Source organism: Manacus vitellinus, unplaced genomic scaffold (assembly GCF_001715985.3).
Source record: "Manacus vitellinus isolate BGI_N305 unplaced genomic scaffold, ASM171598v3 scaffold_2_pilon, whole genome shotgun sequence".
NCBI classification, from domain to species: domain Eukaryota; kingdom Metazoa; phylum Chordata; class Aves; order Passeriformes; family Pipridae; genus Manacus; species Manacus vitellinus.
Genome location: NW_021940208.1, coordinates 471,460 through 487,038, shown reverse-complemented (window position 1 = coordinate 487,038; position 15,579 = coordinate 471,460). Strand labels below are relative to the sequence as shown.

The 15,579-nt window shown below is 39.8% G+C and overlaps 1 protein-coding gene across 1 annotated transcript in view; it reads left to right on the top strand.

Annotated features, from left to right (window-relative positions):
* TENM4 (teneurin transmembrane protein 4) overlaps window positions 1-15,579 on the top strand; it is a 349,236-nt gene that overhangs the window by 148,628 nt on the left and 185,029 nt on the right. Inside the window, exon 6 of the mRNA XM_018071344.2 lies at window positions 13,603-13,773. Coding sequence (XP_017926833.1) covers window positions 13,603-13,773 — 171 coding nt within the window. The remainder of the gene's footprint in view (window positions 1-13,602; window positions 13,774-15,579) is intronic.

The window sequence follows — 15,579 nt, the reverse complement described above, 5'->3', positions numbered from 1 at the left end:
GCTTCTTTTCACCTCTCTGCATGGTTTTAGATTTATATAGATTACTCTTTGTTTCCCTATTGTTCTGGGCTTTTATATATCACTTTTTTTATTTCTACTTATTGTTTTATTTTGACACTGAATGAAGAGGTCCTTTTGTCAAAGTCTGATCCTCTTTCATCATTGCAGGATCATTAGAAGAATGCCTTCCATTTAGAAGTAGTCCAGCAATATGACTGATTCTTTAACTAGTCGAAAGCAGGTTGAGGCTGTATATCCAGAGGGCTTGTCTGATCTGGGAGTCTCTATCAGTGTGCCATGAAACCACACATTAGTTAGCCCTTTAGATGCCTGATCCTTTTGTAAAATTGAGAATCTTTAATACAAAGAGAGATTAATTTAATTCCATCTGTTTTTATTAAATGGTAAGATACAGGCTCTCAGCCCATAAGCTTTTATCAGTTGCTTTTAGTGAGGTTTTATAGCTGCTATAAGCCCCCAGAAAAGAAAATAACAGCAGGCTGACTCCAGAAGTGCTGGCCTTGCCTTTATGACAGTGGCACAGATGTGGTGCTGTAATCTTTATTTCACAGCTTTGATTGACCTTTGCACACAGATACTGAAAAAGAATCAATTTTACGGATCTTAATATCTCATGGAAGGAGTTCTCCTCTAGTCCATGTTTTTATTTCATACTAATTAGTGTGAAGGAACATAATTTAATTACAGTTAAGTGGAGACAGAGAATTGTTTGCCATAATGGGTTTTTTTCAGTGTTTTTAAATACCATACATTTTTGTGGGTAACTAGTCATAGAGTAATCTCAATTAGGGATGTCACTGACAGTGAAAAATATTCCTCAGTTATAGTTTAGTGTTTCTCTCCCATCCTTTTCTAGTATAAATTAGAAGATGGCTTCAAAGCCTGCTTTGCAGCCAGGTCATACATTTCTGTTGGGTATGTGAAGTGATGCATTTTTTGGAGGTTTTTACCTGTAGTTAAAGTTGAGCTATGTGGTAGATATACATCTTTATAGGGTGAAGTGTTGTTGTTAAGTATACTGCCCAGATAACATACTAGTTGACCTGTAAAATAATGAACAAAAGGTCCAATCTACTCTTTCCCACTCTGTTAAGATTTCAAACCACTTCTTATGCTGAAACTTAAAATCTCCAAAAGGACCACTTACACACTTCCCCTTGAGATACTGGAGTCTGATGCACAATGGATAGTTAGAGGTTGTTGAATCTTTGTCTTTCAATGAAAACCTGTAAACATCATCACCAGCTTTTCCTATCTTCCTCTCTATTTGATTTTATCATACTGTAACTTCCAAGCCTGTCCTTATTGCATTCAGAGGCTTTTGCCTAGAAAGATGATGAGAACAGCATATGTTGGATGTTTTCAAATATGATAGCACATGACACAGCAGCAGCATCACACCTTGCTTGCCTAGTACAACTGTAGCATCACTTCGTTATGCAAAGAGACTCTTTAAAAAGCAAAGCAGAACCAGGCAGTTAGCAGAGATGATGGCTATGCTTACCCTAAGTATTTCAAAAGACAATCTAATTGGACTATCAGTGGAGCAGAATCTCTTTTAATTATGGCAGAAATTGTAATGAAGTCAGGAATCAAAAGGGCTTCCTGAGTCTTTTGGTTAAAAAAAAAAAATCCCACAATCTAAGCATAATGATATTCCAAACAGTATTAATCCAGGTGGTCAGTAACAGTTTATTTATATAGTGTACCTTCCCCAGTCAGACTGCATCATGGGCAACTCCAGTTTGGGAAACATGTATGTGAGACCATTCTGGGCATCCAGCTGGTCCAGAATGGGTACATTTTTATACTGTTAACCTCTTATGAATGGTCAGACCCAAACTTGTCTACTGAGAGTGATCTCTGGTCCTTGCTAGCTGAACACAGTGCACAGGAATTCAAAAGGTGTTGGCTGACCAGAGCCAGAGTCATGGTAGAGTCCCTTCTAACAAATAAATGTTGTAGACCATCAAGTCACACTGCTTGGTACTGTTTAATTCACTAATATCAACTTAGTCTTTGGGGGTGAAGGGACAAGGCAGTGTGCTGTGTCCCTGAGCAAGCACTTTGATACACTTGTATTTAATGATGAAACAAAATTATCATGCCTAAGTTACCACTAGTGAACATTTTGGGCCTCTCACTACAAAGAAGACATTGAGGTGCTGGAGCATCTCCAGAGAAGGGCAATGGAGCTGGTGAAGGATGAAGCCCAAGTCTGATGAGGAACAGCTGAGGTAGCTGGGGGGTATTTAGCCTGGAGAAAAGGGAGTTTGGGGGGACCTTATAGCTCTCTACAACAGCCTGAAAGGAGGCTGTGGAGACATGTGTCAATCTCTTCTCCCAGGTAATAAGTGACAGGCCCAGAGGAAAAGTCCTCTTGTGCTAGGAGAGGTTTAGACTGGATATTAGGAAAAGTTTCTTCACTGGAAGGGTTGTCAAGCACTGGAACATGATTCCCAGGGAAGTGGTGGAGTCACCTTGCCTGGAAGTATTCAAAAGGCATGTGGATGTGACAGCTGGGGACATTGTTTAGTGTTGAATATGGTGGTGCTGGATTAGTGGTTTGACTTCATGCCCTTAGAGGTCTTTTCTAACTTTAGCAATTCTTTGATTCTGTAGCCTAAAAAGACTTGTAAGTGTTGTAAGAGTAGGGGTCTGTATCCCTGCTGCTAGTGTGGTCACTCACTTAGGCAAAGTTTTGCCATTGGATCCACTGTAATTTTCGTATTGCAGATGTGCTGAGGTAATGGAGAATTGTGACACCTCTTTTTTATTAGAGAGAAAAAGCAATGGTGTGTGCTTTATCACATCCCTGATCCTCCCAGAGCTGGCTACCACAAAACTAGAAAATCTGAGTTCACACACACTCAGTAGAGATCTGTTTAGAGTGCAGTAGCAAAATTGTCTGCACCAAGTGTATTCCTTCCCTTTCCAACCCCCTCCTACTGCTACCAACCAGGCTGCACATATGGCATCCCTAGAAAGCAATTGAACGTGCTACAATGCTGGAGTTGCCAGGGTTGAGTGGCAATTTCTGTACAATTGTTCTGCTCAGCATTGGGCCAGTGGAAAAAAAATAGCCTGTGATGAGGGAATTAAAGGCTATTACAGAGCACATATGCATACAGGGTTTAATGCAGAATCACACAAGCAATCTTAATTCTCTTCTTTGCTCACTTTTGAGTGCTTGACTTGTCGAACTTTGAGTTTTTTTAGGAAATTCTTTTTTTAGGTATAATTAAAGATGCCTGTAGGTCTTTTTAGGAGAACGCTGTGGGTTGCATTTGCTAGCGCTTGCCTTAATCTATGTGCTGAATTTAGTTCTAAGTCCAAGGGAACAAATCATCAGGTTATGTTAAGTTTTGTTGTTGAGAGAGCTTTTCACACTGATCTGAACCATTCACTTGGATTTATAGCATCTGAAAGTATTGTGCTGGATTTTGCTCATGGTCTCTGGACAGAAAAAAATTATTGTGTCGTTAATTGTGCTGTGTCACCCACTTTATCAGCTTTCTCAAACTGTATTCATTTGCCAAGATTTTGTACAGGGAAAAAAAAAGGATTTTTTTCCCCCTCTCCAATTGTTGGAACAATCTGTTTTTCTAGTATATGTAAAGAAAAAATAGAAAATAAATTTAAACATCCTAAGCCTACTTTAAACATATCTGTGCTTTTGTCATCCAAAGCAACTAAAACAATTGAGATGCTCCTGAACACATGTGTAGGTTAAATTTTTTCATGTCTATTCAAATAGTCACAAAACTGATAGGATTCTGCTTTAGAGCTCAGTTTTGACAATGCTGATGAGCACTCTGGCTCAGATCTACAAAATGTGTAAATTTGTACTGAATTTGAAGTACCTCCATTATGCTTTTGAAGTCACTAAATTTACTCATGCTAAGTAAAGCTCAAGCTAAACCTGTACTTTGGACATCAAGGGATTCTGAGAATGTAATTTTGTTAACTTTTCTTGCATCAACTAGCACAGCCCAACTGGGGCTCCAGTGCTATGAGAATGTGCAAAGGTGACTAATAACACTAATGCAGTTTTCAGGATTTTCAGTATGTTTTTTTAGGATTAAAACTCAAGCAGTGTTCTCAAAGACATTTGCTTGTCTTACTATAATAAAATCATGTTTGTGTTCAGAAGGACAGATGAGCAGGCAGCCATCCAAGAGATCAACTCACACATCAGATTCTACTGCATATTTAGATCTGAATGCTTTAATTGGAATATTTGTTTTAAACTCTGATCCCACCTCTGTTGTGCTGGGGTGTTATGAGAAGACAGATATTCATGACTTTTGCACAGCAAACTATTTTTTTTAGACTTTAGGCAAACTATTATATTAATTTTGGAAGGCAGGTTTTCTGACCGTTATCAGATTAAGATAACGAGGAAGGAAGCATGTGAGAGCTGGTTGATTTGCCTATATAAATTACACCCTTTTTAATTAGCACCTCACAGTTTATATGTGTGTAATGAAAGGGCATTTGTAAAATATTCTGTCCACACAAGGCTAGCCCAGAATTTTAGCAAACGTGAAACAGGATAGAAGGCCCTCTGGTAGAGCTGCCTGTCCTCATTTCTCTAATTGAAGTGAGTACCTCAATGGGAAAACCATTATTTCTAATATTATATGCACAAATTAAAGTTTCATTTAGAAGTATAGTGGGACCATCTTATAATTGACTTTGATCTTGAAGAAATATCTCAGTAATATTTATGGTAATGCAATCTCTGCCAGAAAGGTTTTCTAGAAGGGAAAATATTATTTTACTGAGAAAGGCCTAAGCATGTGTAACACCAAATTTACTAGAGTTGTGAGGTCTAAAATAAGTTTCTTTGGTGCAGTAAGCTACCTAATAACAACCAAGTGTTGCTGAGGTCCATCTTTCAGCTTCCTATTCTATTTCAAATTGGCGTAGATGGCGAAGGAAATTACCGATGGTATTTAAGCAGACAGCTCCTTGGATAAGCCCTGCCATGTTTATGTCTATTTTTTTTCTATAGGTTGACACTTTAAAAAATCCCCTTTAAAATAACCATAAAAATATTTAAATATCCCCCTTTAAAATTGCATTTTCCCTTTCCTGGAAGAAATTACAAGCTACTGTAGCACTGGAGGGGCTGGTGATCATCTATTAGCTGTTTGAATGGACAGGCAATCAGTTCAAAGTCTTTGATCCCCAGGGGTAATTAGGAAGACTGAATAGAAAGTGCTGACTCTTTGCATTGAACAAACATTGAGCTTAACTGCTTTATTTTATAGTATCTTTCTAGTCACTTCCTTGAAGGTTTCAAAGAAATGTGATGCTTCAGCTGGAAGCCTTTTTTCTTCCCTATTAAGAGCAATTGGGAACCAAATTAAAATATGAAGTGTTCTCCTAAGAAGAAGCTAATACTGTTTGGTAGACCATCTGCTTCTATCTTGGAAATCATTGATACAGCTCTTCAGTCAGGAGGGGTCAAAGAATAACTAGTTAGTGTTAAATCAAAGCAAGTAACTGTGTTTGTAGCCAGGACTTCGGGTGATTAGCACAGTGCTGTGTTTTCCCAAGAGGCAGTTCCCTCTCTGCTAGCAAAATTTTAAGAGGTGGGAGTCTCTCCATCATTGGTATTCCTCCTTTGCACACGATGATTTTGATTGATGGAAGGAGGAGACGTGAATTATCTCTGAAAGAGTTGCATCTGGTACTTGCTTGAGCTCGGAAGGTGGAGGAAGAGTTGGGCAGCAGGCATGATCCCAGGTACATGGATGTATCCTGTAGCATTTGTCTGTACTGAGCTGGCTGTGAAAGCACCTGCCTCTCACTTTAGGACATCTGAGGTCCTAAAAAAACCCACAAACAAACACAATACAGCTTTTACTCTGTTTTATCATCAAAGTCCTTCCTCCTAACCCCTTCACCCAAGATGGGTGGATATTAATTGTCCAGTTTTCAGGATGAAGCAATTGCAGCCCAGCCCAGCAAAGTGTCTTCAAATCCGGTCCGTGAAGGAGGCTTGTAAACCTTTTTTCTCATTGAAGGTGGATCACTGAGCAGTCAGGAAGGGAGGCAGATGGGGAATTTACAATAATGAGCATTACCCTAAGTATCCCTCCTGGTGGGTTTTTTATTCTTCTTAACTATTGTTCTTGTATCAAATAAATCAACAGGCCAGGAAGCAGAGCCAGAGGATCTCCCAGCCACAGGCTGAGTGTCATCACTTAAACAACATGCAGTCCAGCTGCTTTTTGGGCTCCATTTCTCTGTGACCTGTTAATTTTACATTTCTAACTGTACAACAGGCCTAATCCATCTGGGCTGTGGAGAGCACCGTGTGCAGGATTCTGTGTTCCCACATGGCTGCAGTCCCATCCTGGTGTGCAAACTCACATTCCTTAGAGTAGAGGATGATTTCTGAAGTTCGGTTTTCCATTCCTTGAGTGAGAGTTTTAAGCCACGGAAGGAAAGCATTTATTTATAGGAAATAATTTCAGACACTAGAAGCAACACAGAGCACTGTACAGAGTTTTAGTTTGTAAAGTAACTGCCAAAGTCCATGCAAGAACTGGCCTTGCAGGAATCCCTCTCTCCTTGCCCCACTGTGACTGGCTGAGTGCCCTGGGTATGTACGTATAAATGATGTGAATTCATGGTACTACAAACCACTGAGATCCCTGGATCTCAGTTCCAGATCTGTGAACCCTTAGGTATTTGAGTATTAAATCACTGCAGCACTCAAAGTGTCCCATGCTTGCTGCTTTTGCCCTCTTCCGAAACCAGTAGGGCCATAGAGCCCTTCAATCCTCAACTCTCATTGTGTTGGCATGTTCTACCATGCTGGGACACCGAAGTCTTGTCCAGCACATGGAACAGCAGTGTAAGAGAAAAACAGTTTATTTTTTTTAATGTTTGTTTTACTGTTTCCATTCTCTTTAGTCTTGCGTGCCTCTTCCGTGATTTGTTGAAAATTGACAAACCAGTGATTATTTCATGCTGAAAGGCTCCTTTTCATAACATTGAATGTTGCAAAAATATGATTATTTCTGCAACAGTCAATTCTACCACTTCTACAGAAATCATATGATTTCAGTGTACAGAGAGACAGTTATCCAGATAATTATAGTTAAGTTTCTTCCAGAGACAGGAGTGAAAGCAATACATTTACTTGAGTCAAAATTAGCCCTGAGTAATTCAGTGGTGGAATTCAGCTTTTTTTCAATTAGGAGGAAAAGCAAAGCTCAGGTATCATTTTAGAGGCATCATTTTAGAGAGTGTGTTAGTTGAAGTCTGACTGCCAAACATGAAGGTTAAAGAGGAGTAGATAACCACCGTGTATCTTATACTTGTTTCCACACAAAGAAGGGAGAGCAAAGAAACAAGCTGTATAAATGTCTTCTCCATCACTGAGCTCCAGCTGTTTTTCCTATTCCAAATCTGTTTTACTCTTTTGTTTAGATTTCCTTTGCTCTTTCCGAACTGTCTCATTCTGTATTTCTTACCATCCTTCCCTTTCTTTCTTGTTTTTACTCTTCATTATGGTATCAGTTTCTCTCAGCTGTTCCTTCTCACACTTTTCCCATTCTTTCCTTTCCCCCATGCTGCACTCACGGCTTTGGAAAGCCATTCTCCGTCCTAGGAGTGGTGTTTTGTCTTGTGTTGGCTTTGGCTTTGTTATCACCAGTGCAGTGAGGTGCTTATAGAAACCAGTAGAGCAGTGGAGCCAGGCTTTTCCAGACAGAGCCCAGTACCAGTACAGCTGAGCTGCGGAGGGTGGAGGGGCTATGCAGAGAAACTTGGCTTTTCCAAAACGTGTTTGCTCCCCCATGTTATTTAAGCAAATATTCTGACATCTTTACACAAATGTGGATTCAAAACCTGGAGTATTCTTAGTGCAAAGAAACTGGATAAGTTTTTCAGATGAGAAGCCCAGAAGACTTTCTGTCTTGCCTCCATGCCCTTTATCCTCTGTGCTTGCTGTAAATCCAGACTCACAGTAGTGATCATTAACTTGTTTCATTGAGCTTCCATTCTGAAAAACTCCTTATTCTTTGTTCAGGGCAAGATAGTTGTTAGCTGGGAAACAGTCGTTATTTTATTCATTCCTTAGATTATATAGGAGCTTTGCTGGAGTGAGGAATTGGCAGGCAGTGGTACCTGCAGGACTTAACTCTGAGAGGACAGGGGAGAAGGCAGCAGAGCCTGTGAGCCGCTGTGAGAATGCTTTTAACAAACACTGATGAAGCAGCTGGTGGCTTCAGCTGTAACCTTAATTTCAAGCATCGTAATTGATTGGTTTGGTTATTTATTACACTTAGCTTGCAGCTTTGGGCAAAGCAACAAGCTAATAAAGGACCAGGAGTTTGTTTTTCAATTTTTTTGCTGACTGGTGTGGTTTCTGGGGGTCTCATATGCTTCAGTAAGCATGCCTTGTCTTTTCTTCTGCCTGTGATCTATCACAATCATCTGCCTCTCTCTGCTAGCCCCTTCACTCCATCAACCTCTCCCAAGAGATGTCCATTTTGTTGACCATGTGAATTATTATCTTTGTTTGTCCTTTTTCATCCTAAATGCTGTACCACTTCCTTTGTTCTCTGATCTGCTGAGTAAGTTGTTTTGACTTTAGTGTTTTGCTGTCTCATAAGCAAGTGGCAATAATACAAAGATACCCAAAAGCCTGGGTTTTTTCAAAACATACTTGGAAAGAATGTTCCTCTTTATCTGGCTTAATAGCATCAGCTTATGCTGATGATGGCCTCCACAAGTAGCTATGGAGTAGGAATAATGCAATATAGAAAGACATAATGTGTTAAAATGAAAATATTCATGATCCTAAATATTTGGTTCCACCAATATGAACTTTGATTTATTTGGATGGTTAAATAGGTCAGCTGATGCTAAACTGTTTGCAAATTTTCTTTGTTAAAGTGAATCTGGGTCCAGCAAATGAACAACCATATCACACTGTCGTGGTTGAAATGCTGACCTCAGTAAAGTAATCAAACTCTGAAGGGACTGGAATTTGGCATCCTTGTTTTCCACCAAGAAGGCAGCCAGAGGTGACATAGGACTGAGGATAAGGTGGTTTATTCTGCAACAGAAAATTCTGATACCTGTTCAGCACATTTCAGGGCACTTTTTGCTTGCAAGTAGCTACGGTGGAAAGGTTGTGCAAGTCAAAGCTTTAATGTCAAAACATAAGCATAATGGACCAGAGGCCCCAGATGCCTTTATATCGTCTAAGTTGTTGGTGCTGAAACACCCCAGAGAGGATGCAGGGTTTACCCTAGGTATTGTTTCCATTCCAAGAGAAGGCAGACAAAAGAGTTTTATTCTCCATGGGAAATAAAGCCAAAGCTTCCATAAAGAGCCTGTCACGGGGCTTCCTAGGCAGTGAAAGCTACATGATATTTTACAAAAGGGTACACTTTAATGATTGTTAATTGCAGAGTGCCCTTTTAATACATGGGAAGTCTTCAATATCTGAATATCTACTTGAGCATCATGTTGGGGAGGGAGAGGAAGAAGGACATGAGGTCTTTTACAAGGGCATTTACTCCCTGTCAGCCACATCTTATGTCTAGCTGAGCAGAGGGAGGAAAAAAAAGCCAGAGAAAATGTCCACAGTGGGTTCCATTGACCTGGAGACTGAGACCATCAGGAATCTCAAACTATTTTTACAGCTTCACTTTGCTTTTAGGAACATTAACACTTTGAAGTATATGACTGTGCCTCTAATCCATGATTCTAGGGCTTTTACCTGATGGTCCATTCTTTTTTTTCCACAAGAAAGAACTGTGCATCAATTTAGCACAGAACAAGGTTGTTTTGTGTCTCTCCTAAAACCTTTAAACAACTGTGTGCATCAACAGTTTTACACATCCCATTGAGATGTAAAGACACAAAACATCCAGTGGTGTTACTACTTATCACAAGTATGGCAGTGAGATGGAGCAAGAGAAGAAATTAATCTTCGCCAGCTTGCCAATCAGACACTACTGATATTTGGAAGATAGTGATGAAATCACTTAATCAGGTGATTTGATGATAACATACCTGCTACCCGTGTGTGTTACCAAAGTAAGTCAGACTCTTTTTTCTTGTTTCAGGTTGGCTTTTGTGGTTATTGCCTACATGTAGCAGAAATTGCATGATGTCTTTCTACCTTATAGGTGGGAATATTTATAGGCTTTTATTTTGTGCTTAGAAACATCAAATCAGAAATCCTGAATAGAGCACTAGCTCTGAGCTGTTGCACTCCACGTTCTGCATTTTTATTAAACCACTTGGTAATCAAGATTCTATTCAAAAAATTCTCTGTTTCTCAGATTTCTGCACTTTTGTGTGCATGGTGGTCATAGAAATCTTTCTCATGGATCATCATTGGAAACCTTCTTACAGCCTTTCAGTACTTAAAAGGGAAAGATGTAGAGAGGCTTTTTATTGACATCTGTAGTGACAGGACAAGGGGCATTAGTTTTAAATTAAAAGAGAATAGATTTAGATTAGATATAAGGAATTTTTTATTATAAGGGTGGTGAAACACTGGAACAAATTGCCCAGAGAAGCTGTGGCTGCCCTGTCCCTGAAAGTGTTAAAGGCCAGGTTGGATGGGGCTTTGAGCAATCTGGTCTAGTGGAAGGTGTCTCTGCTTGTGGCAGAGGGGGTTGGAACTAGATATAGGTCCCTTCCAAACCAAACCATTCTGTGATTCTTTGATTCTGTGATCTATATGATGATGGGATCAATGTATGCAAGAAGCTTTTGCTTTAGACAAAATCTAAGACAAAAGGTAACATTAATATGAACCTTTTGACTCTGTGTGACAATACAGTATCTGTGTTACAGATAAATCTGTCGTATTTTCTAAATTGGGACACTGTAAGACACTTTTCAAACATTTAGGATTGAATGATGACATGGAATGGTTGATTCACTTGCTCAATTGGATGGATAACGTGCAGAAAAGCTGTAGCACTTCCAGGCTACCAGTTCTGTCGTTACACTGAAGCAAGATGTTCCCTTCAAACACATTTCCTCTCATGAATTTTAAATGTATTTTAATGCCTGGAAGAAATGTTCATAGTTTTTTCTCTGCACCCAAAACAATGTTGAGTTTTTCACCTTCATTTGCTTGCAGTAAATAATAATCTACAACAACAAATTCCTCCTAAGGAGAGGAGAAGCAACAACGTCCTTTTGGGGAAACAGTGGCCTTGCAATGTGTTCCTAAAAGTCTGTGTGGCACTTGGACTGTGACGTCCAAAGGACAGGGCAAGTCAAATGGTGTTGTGAAAAAAGCAAACATCTGGCTCAGTTCCTGCCCGAACCAGTGATGCCCAGTATAAGCTCATGCAGGTCATAGTAACATGAAGACATCTGATAGATGGAGCTGGATTAAGCACTTAGAGCCAGCAGAAGCATCTGGCCTGCTTGATATCTGTGATTGCCTGAGTTTAGAGGAGTGAACAGTACAGGTTTTGTTCTGCTTGGAACTACAACCATCCATATGGTTAAACATGGGAACTTGCATGCTTATAGCATCTAAGCCCTTGAGCTCTCTAACAGCTCTGCAGCACCTGGGTTACACTCTGGTCCTTGGAGAGGTCCAGCCTGGATGGAGTTCTCAGGCAGCAGCCAGTACTGAGCTTACAACAAAAACTGCTGACAGAGAGGTGCATGAAATGCCTGCTGGAGCTTCTGAACCTGTGAGCATAAAGTAACTGAATTAACACACAATTTTATTTTAATGCCTAAACAAGTTAACTAAGTTAGTCCTTTAATCTGCTGTAGTTCTTCTTTTCCTTTCTGTGTAGTCGAAAAAAGCAGATTCCTACCTGATGAGGTTTTATGAGGTTAATAGCTATGAAGGGCCCAGGCACTCCGATGATGAAGAAATTATGCAAGCATAGCAATGCCAAATGCTTGATGCAAATTCCTTGCTCCTGGTCTGATATCCTCTCTTCCCTTGCACAGTTTCTCTGCCAAGTAAATACACTCCTTTCAGATGAAAGTACTCGTACCTCTGTCTAAAGTGTCCTGGTTGAATTACCAGTTGTGTTGCTAGCATTCCTTCTTAGTATATATACCCGATAACAATGAGTTTTGAAGAGGTCCTCCCACACCTTCCTTGCTGTTTGTGAGTTTTAGGAGAGTATTTCCTTTCTTAATGGTTAAGACTGCTATCAAACCCAGTCCCCACTTACATGGTGAAAGGAGAGTTTTAGTTGTGCAAAGACAACCTTAGTTATGTTAGTAAACGATAGGTGACCTAATTGGGACTGAAGTAGAAAAAATCACATATTTTGCTAAATTGCCTAAGCACGCTGTTTTGGAAGAACTACTCGGATTACTTTTCAATCCTCTTGAAAAGATTGTCCTGATGCACAGATTTAAATAAACTAACCACTTGTCCCTAACAGTGGTTGCCAAGCTCAGGTATATTTTCGTGAATTAAAAGAGAACCGTAAGCCATGGAAATGCTCTGTTTCTTTACTGGTTTTGTTTATGTTAAATGCCTGTGATGTTAGTGTCATTGTAAAGTTTCTTGGAGAAGTAGCGTAAAATATCAAGGCTTTCCCTTAAAAAAGAAATGTCATTCCAAATGTAGCAAATATTGGATCATTTATCTGTGTAGAGCCTGAAGCTAAGCTGGATACTGATTGAGTGTGAAATGTTTATGTTGGGGATGGAAGAACTGATATGGGAAGCCACATCCTTTGCTTTATATTTGCAAGGGGCAAATATTAGTTGTATAGGCATATGATTTCCATACTCCTCATACACGTGTTTGCTTTTTAAGTAGTCTGTCTTCTTCCTTAACTTCACTTGTCTTTATGTAATGCCTTGAATTAGATTCACATGTGCACTGGATGGCTTTGCATGGCCCAGAAGCCTACAGAGAGCTTTGCCCTGATATCACACAAATCTAAATGGTGATGCTTGTTTTCAGATCTCAAGGATTGATCTTTGATCTGAATAGAGGAAGCTGAGTTGTACCAAGGAATGTTCAGACATAGTCACTCGCATTTGTGATGCAGAGCACAAAGGCATGTGTGCAAGATGGATCTTAAATTGCCTTAGTTTTTACTTGGTCTTAACAGGAAAAACTGTCAGAGATGTCTGTAAGAACTTCTGTGTCTAATTGATGGGTAAAAACAAAAAGAACCTGAATAATACACTGTGAATATAGCAAAACAAATCATAGTGCAGTTTCCTGGTATTTATTGGTATGTTGAGAAATAATACTCCTTGTGTTTCTCTGTTTACCACATTGCCACCCCAGCCTTGGGAGCTTTCTGAAACACTGTGCCTGGTTATGCTCTCATGCAGACCATGAGTCAGGAGTGGATATGCTGGAAGAACCAGGGTGGATTGCTACAGGTGATCTAAAATGAGTTTAAGTGGGTGGAAAGACCTAGGGAGCTTGTATGGTAGAAGCAGCAGGGGCTGTCCAATTACATTAATCCCATTCTTGTCCTAAAGCAATGACCACTAATAAGACAGTGGAGTGAGAATTTAGAATGTGCCCCTGTAGTTCTGAAACTCTCCCAAACAGAAAAAGATGACTTTTCTCATTGCTCACCACAGCCATGCACCTGTTTGGCCTAAACTGGCACCTGCAGCCGATGGAAGGGCAGATGTATGAAATCACGGAAGACACAGCCAGCAGTTGGCCAGTGCCAACGGACGTCTCCTTATATCCTTCGGGGGGCACAGGGTTAGAGTTACCTGACAGGAAAGGCAAAGGAACCAGTGAAGGTATGGTTGGTGTATGTTCATGTTGTGAGTCTTCTGTCTGCCTCTAAACTCCAGCCATCCAATCTCATGTTCCATTACCCTCAATGCTGCCATCAGCAGGTGCTTTTCCAGTCTTACATGTCTAGAACTAGTAATCGTTGGTCTTGTTTCCACGTTTCTAAGTTTTGTACCCTTCTGATGTCCACTAATGCAATAAAACTGTGTGAAACCCTCCCCACACATTCAAGGCATTCTCAAGGTGAAGCCATGTGTACCTTATCTCACAGGATACAGAAGGCCATCATGAAAACCCTGCCTCGAGGGGCTGTTTTCATGGGAAAACATTGTCTCTTGAAAATTAAATGATTCCTGGAGTAGTGGATTAAGCTTTCTCTGCAGCACTACAAAAACATTTCAGTTTGCCTATTTGCTGCCACTGAGTAGCAAATGTTTTGAGGACCAAAATACTTATTGAGAACTTCTACACTGTGAGTTTTGGCACTCCAGAGGTGGACATCTCTTTGCAAAAGTAGCCAAATAAAAGGCCTAGTTTCCACAACGAATTACGATGTTGACATAAATTAGCAGCAGCTGGTGGGTCCTAAATTCAGCAGCACCTCATCCAGCAGCTTTACATCTTAGTGTGCTTTTTTTAGAGGCAGCAGTGCCAAAAGTACCTGTAAGCTCTGCAAAGTTTTATCCCTCCCTAGACTTAGCCAGAGAAATGAGAAATTCTAATTTTCTGAAAGCCTTTTTGTTTGTGTATCAGGCTTCCCTATTCAAAGTTAATAGATTTCAGTAAAAGTGAAGTCATTGGCTGTTTTTTTTAGTTATTTTGGTGGAAGAAGTTTTGAGGACACATAAGACGTGTGCTACTGTTCTGGCAACTCAGAAGTTTCCAGAGCGTTCCCTAGGCTTTGGCTGAGAGCCTGTGTTTACGTCTAAAATTTAAATTAATTGTAGTATTTTTTTCTGTAAGTGCTTATCTGTATTTATTAGTTCAAATAAAGGCCATAATTATGTGTATTCCTTAAAACAGTGTATTTACTGGTAACTGATGGCTGCCATCAAGTTGCTACAAGGAAAAATCAGCTAAGCAGGTTATTCTCAGCAAACCTTACTAGACAGTGCAGCAAGCTGCAGACAGCCCTGCTGTTATATTCAAAAATACTTCATGACAGATCTTTTTTTTTCCCCTCTAACTTGCCATATGTTTCATTTTTGAATCATCTAGCTTTGATCTGTCCATTTCCTTTTAAAAGTCAAAACGAAAATAAATGGATGTATCCAAAAGTGGCATCCAAGTGAAAGACCTCCACTTGATTTTATTTTCAGGCATGTTTGCAGTAACATGAGTAGAAGTTTTGGTTGCTGCTCTGTTAAAAGAGAATACTGGGAAATAGCCTAGTTACGTCAATAGAAAAGCCCTCAAATTAGTACTTCATATAGATATTAGGAAATCTGTAGGCTTGAGGAAAATATCTTGTGTTGGCTAGAAAACACATCAGGACAACATCTTTGTTGCAGCAGTGACGCTGTCCAGCCTTAAAATGCAGCTCTCTCCTCATTAGGTGGCTATGTAACTAATTCTGGACTAGCAGTGTTGCATGGCTTCTATTCTAAACCATAATGTATGTGATTGAAACTTATTTTAAAAATAATTGAAATGTATTTGAAAGTCTTCTGGATCAGAATGAAATAGGCTGCAATGTGTTAGAGCATCCTTAGAGCTGATCTGAATGAATCATTACCAATGTCTTGCCAATTCTCAGTGACAGTCATTCTTTCTCATCTGTGTCTGTGCTCTAGCACACCATTTACCTGTGT